Source organism: Pteropus vampyrus, unplaced genomic scaffold (assembly GCF_000151845.1).
Source record: "Pteropus vampyrus isolate Shadow unplaced genomic scaffold, Pvam_2.0 Scaffold306, whole genome shotgun sequence".
Taxonomy (NCBI): domain Eukaryota; kingdom Metazoa; phylum Chordata; class Mammalia; order Chiroptera; family Pteropodidae; genus Pteropus; species Pteropus vampyrus.
Window position 1 is genome coordinate 2,316,225 of NW_011889087.1, and position 4,946 is coordinate 2,321,170.

Here is a 4,946-nt window from a genome sequence, read left to right on the forward strand (position 1 = left end):
CTTCAAGAGGCTTGTGTGATTGCACGTCGGGGTGTCTAGGCAGTGGAAGAGATATGTGACCAGAGATACAAATTTGGCAGCCGCCAGCATCTAGGAGGGGTTAACATCACACTGGGTAAAGTATACGCAGTGAGACAAGAAGAGGGTGGAGGCAAAGCCCTAGCCCTTTAATCAACATTTAAAGGCAGTTAGAGGGGGACTCAGCAAAGAAGATTTGTGATTGAGAAGAACTGGAGAGGTGTCACTAGGGCCTGAGCTAAGAGAGAATTCCAGAGGGAGGACAAGTACCAGAGTTAGACAGGAGGGAGATCAGAGGAGAGAGGACTGAGGGTGGTAGCTGGCGGTGGTAGCTGGCGGGTCATTAGTTATTGCTGGTGCATTCGAGGTTGCGGGGGTGAGTGACTTGGGGGGCAGGAAGCAGAGAGAGCAAACGCACACTGCTTCTTTAACAAGCTTTGCTCCAAAGGAACAGAGACTGGCTGCTGCCGATGGGAGCGCAGGCTTTCTAATGATGGGAAAGACTTGATAATATTTTTAGCACCAAGAGAAGGAGCCAGTCGAGAAAGGGTATTGAGAATGTAGGAGAGGGTGGGAGGGACTGATGGAGCAGCCTAGACAGGAGGGGCCCCTTCCCTGAGATGGGGGGAAGGAGGAAAAGTTAGACATAGATGCTGGAAAGCTAGGTCTAGGGGTCAAGAAGCCACAGGGTGCTTAGCTGATGGCCTCTCTTTCCAGCAGTATTTATCTAATGTACTTCAGATAGATGCTATAAACAAAGTTAATAAGTGTGCCAATGTGCTTGCAGTTGCAGCCAATAATAAATGGTTAGCATTTATTGAGCACTTACTGTGTGCTTAGTGCCCTGCATGTATTATCTAATGTAATCCTTGCACAACCCCATGAGTTAAATGCTATCCCAGAGAAAGCAGACTCCGAGAGGAAGGATAGTGGGCTTCCTTGCTAAGGCCGCATGCTTTTAGCAAATGGCGGAGTGGATTCACACTCAGGGCTATCCAACTCCAGAGCTTCGCTCTTCACCTGACTGCCACCCAGACTCGCCACAGTCCAGCCTGCGTGAAGCCTGAAATTGAGGGCTCGTTAGCACCTTTCTCATCCTCAACATCCTCTCTACTGTGCTTCATGGACCAAGCCCTGATCCCGAAGCTCTGGCTAGGGCATATTTGGTTCCTCTCTGCAACAGAAGGCCTGGTAAACCTGCAGTTGGTTAGAGGCAGGATGAGAATTTGCTGGCACATACTCTCCTCATTATTAAATGTCTTTGCAAGAGGCAAGGGCTATGATATGATAAAATGCTGGATTCAGCATCACAAAAAGCTTTACTCTTTACCAGCTGGGTGACCTTTAGGGTGCTTACCTTCTCTTGAGTTCCAGTCCCTCTCTCTAAAATGAAACCATCACAGCATTATTGGGCTTTGTTTAAACTGTAAAGCGTTGTGCTATATTAATGCGAGATGTCGGCTTTATTGCACCCTCAGTATTGGAACAGTTCCCACCGATCTGCCCTCTGTGGTGGCAGAGGGAGGACCGGGGAGGCTCTGTTGAGTTCAGAGAGTCAGGGTCTAGGTTTGGAGGTGCTTCTGAGGAGCCGGCCTGCTCTGTCTCTGATGCAGGGTGCCACCATCCGGCGGGATGAACACTCAGGGGCTGTCGTGGTGGCCAGGATCATGCGAGGGGGCGCGGCAGACCGGAGTGGTGAGTAGCATCAGTGATGGCCTGGCCAAGGTGATGGCCGTTGTCCCCCAGCCTTCCCTCGTTTGGCCACAAGTCTCTTTTTCCCCTCTTATCGGGTCACTTGTTCGGGATGTGCTGGGAGTAGGGGAGCGGGGCTGGAATTCCCTTCTCCAAGCCTGGTAGAAATTTTAATTGTCTGAAAATCTCTCATGCGTGAAGTCCTTTGGGGGAAATCAGAAGGGCTCATGCATTGGCTTAGCCTGAGGACTGTGGTAGTTAAGCATACAGCATGGGCTTGGCGGGTAGCCCCTGACTGGGAGGTGGGGGCCCCCTTCCTCACCTCCCAGTTGTCGCTGTAACTGAGGGGAGAATATTCATGTCCCTGGTTTGTTTAGGTGGAAGACAGGTTGCAAATCATTGGTGTGAGGATGAATTCCTGAGTTGAGAGGCAAACCTCCTAGTGTGGGGGTGTTGCTCCCAAAGTCTGGGGGTCACTATTTTTAGGATCCCAAACCAGAGCTTCTCACGTATGAGTGAGCGCACGAACCACCCCTCCTCCAAGCATCTTGTTAAAAGGCAGATTTTTTTTTTTTTTCATCTCATCACAGATTATTTTTGAATTACAGAGGTAGAAATGGTAATTTTACAGTGTTACCAGTATGGTCGGGTGAGGGTCTTTTTTCAATTGCAGACCGCTGACTTCTTGTATTCTCACTTGGGGAAGGTCGAAAGGCAGATGCTGATTCAGCAGGTCTTGGGTAGGCCCCAGATTCTGCACACCTCCTGGGTGGTGCTGATGCTGGGTCCGTGTCTACTTTCAGAAGCAAATAGGTCCTAATGTTCCGAGATACCTGTCATTAAAATGGAGGCTAAGAGACAGGTGTGTTTAACACTCTCGACATCTTCCCTGGTGTCCTTAAGTGTCCTTGTGAAGATTTGAGAAGGACCTTCTTAGAGTGTTTCTGTAAACCCAGGAAAGTAAGAAATTAAAGTGAGATATTTTTAAAGAAGCAGAGGTTACAGCAGAAATAACAAGGGCTTTCTACGTCCAACTAACTGTTTGAACACAGGCTCCACTATTTCTTAGCACTGTGACCTTGTGCAAGCTGCTTAATTTTTCTGGATCTCAGCTGCCAGTTGTGAACCAGGGATTTTACCGGGTGGTTGAGACTGTGTTGCCGAGCGAAGTGCCCAGCACGTGGTGGGTGCTCACTTTATCCCAGTCCCGCCCCCTGTCTTTACAACTTGGGTCTGCCCTGCAGCCGGTTCCTCGGATGGGCCCCGGCGGTGCCCAGAGCTTCGAGCTCTGGGGGCCAAGGCCCGCTTCCTGGGCTGATGGTCAGCACCTGTGTCTCCTAGGCCTGGTCCATGTTGGAGACGAGCTTCGAGAGGTGAACGGGATCGCCGTCCTGCACAAGCGGCCCGACGAGATCAGCCAGATTCTGGTCCGTGCTACACGCGCGCTGGGGGTGCTTCGGAGGCCTAAGCCAGGCGCTCCCTGGGGCCAGGGCAGATCTGGCTCAAGCCCCCTGTTTTCATGGAAAGGCCTCAGGCAAAGTGACCTTACAGTGTGCCTGGGGTGCAGGGCGGGGGACAGGAAGAGTGGAACTTGCAGTCCATCTGCCTCTCACAGACCCTCTCTTCAGCACAGCCATTCCCCTGAACCCCAGCTCCCTTTCCTGAGGACTTCAGAAGGATCCCCTCTTCCAAGGGGCTGAGGAATATGGAATAAGAGGTTGCAGCACAGGGAGGACTCGGAGCTAAGGCTTTGGGATCAGCCGGTCCTGGGTTTGAATCCTGCCTCTGCCTTGGGCCAGTCATCAATTCATTCTGAGTTTCAATTTCCTTTCCTGGAAAGTAGGGACAGGGATGATATCTCATCCAATGTGTGGTAATCATTAGGATGTAAACATCTGGAAGAGGATACAGCACTTCACATCTGTGCTGGGACGAAAACAGCCCCCAGAGTCTATTCTGGGAGTTTTAAATCAAAACTAAAATTGTAAAGAGCCCCAGCCATAGCTTCATCCTCTTTATCTTTAGCATCCTCCCCTGGCATGATACTCTTTGCTAACTTCTGATGGTTTGGAGACAGAAATAAGATGAGATCCGAAGAGAGGAGGCCAGCTCTTTAAGACCCTGCTGCAGGGGCCCTGGTTGCAAGCAGCCCCCCCACTCTTCCTCCACTGCCCGTTTCCTGGTTCTGGGCACCGACCTCCTTGTGTTGCAGGGCCTGGGGGACCACTGGATGAGATGTGCTCTCAGGGGCTGACGGCATTCTTCCTCGCGGGCCCCCCACATGGGGGTGCGGGGTCTCTGTCAGGCAGAGGGAAGGGGAACTCCTGAGAAGGCAGGAGTGGCCTGTCATTGGAGAGCCCATTCTGAAAGATGGAAGCAAAAAGGGAAGTACTGACTGGGAACCAGCCCCAAGTCAGGCAGGAAGGAAGAAAAGGAAAGCAGACTAGGTTATTAAAATAACCCAAGAAAAGGAAGGGCAGCCCTTTGGGGCACTAAGGGTCAGGAGGGATGGAGAGCTGGAATTCAATGCATGCATTGTCTTCAGATTCTCATATAAAATCTTCTGTCCCTTTGTCCCATGTAAATGCAGCTATTTGGTTTTTGACTTTTGCTTTAGTTAATTCGACTGGGTGCCATCATAGGAGGGTGGGTCACAGGGGAGGCAGTGAGTCTGACTTTCCTCTGAACATGAATTTTCAGACCTGGGAAGTAAGACATGAACTCAAGGAGCATTAGACCCGGGAGACGATAAACTTGTGGGTCTCTCTTTTCAGGCGCAGTCCCAGGGATCCATCACCCTGAAAATCATCCCAGCCACCCAGGAGGAGGACCGTTTAAAGGAGAGCAAGGTATGGGGTGGGGGGGTGCAGGGATTGGAGGTGCGGGGAGGGCTCCAGCCCAGCCTTTGAAACTGGTCCTCAGAACGCATGCTCATTAGATTGTAATTCAGTCACAAAGTGATTCATGTATTTGTACCCTGCCTCTTTCTAAACAGGGTTTGACGTAGCTTACTAATAAAAGGCCAAGCTCATTTTAATTGAAATAGAAAATTGAGGCCACGAAGAGGAGGAGAAGGTACCAAATGTGCTGGCTTTGGGACCAATTAAGTAATTGCCATTTGTTTAATTCTTTTTGGAAACCAACCTTCTTTGGGCACCTCCTCTGTGCCAGGTGCTCTGCTGGATGCTGGGGACAGGGTCGACTGGAGCTTTAAGGATTCCTAGTTCAGAAGGGGA

The 4,946-nt window shown here is 50.7% G+C and overlaps 1 protein-coding gene across 1 annotated transcript in view; it reads left to right on the forward strand.

Annotated features, from left to right (window-relative positions):
* The window catches only part of MPP3 (membrane palmitoylated protein 3), a 28,880-nt gene that overhangs the window by 7,932 nt on the left and 16,002 nt on the right, over positions 1 to 4,946 (forward strand). The window contains exons 7-9 of the mRNA XM_023521581.1: positions 1,632 to 1,713; positions 3,052 to 3,137; positions 4,485 to 4,559. Coding sequence (XP_023377349.1) covers positions 1,632 to 1,713; positions 3,052 to 3,137; positions 4,485 to 4,559 — 243 coding nt within the window. The remainder of the gene's footprint in view (positions 1 to 1,631; positions 1,714 to 3,051; positions 3,138 to 4,484; positions 4,560 to 4,946) is intronic.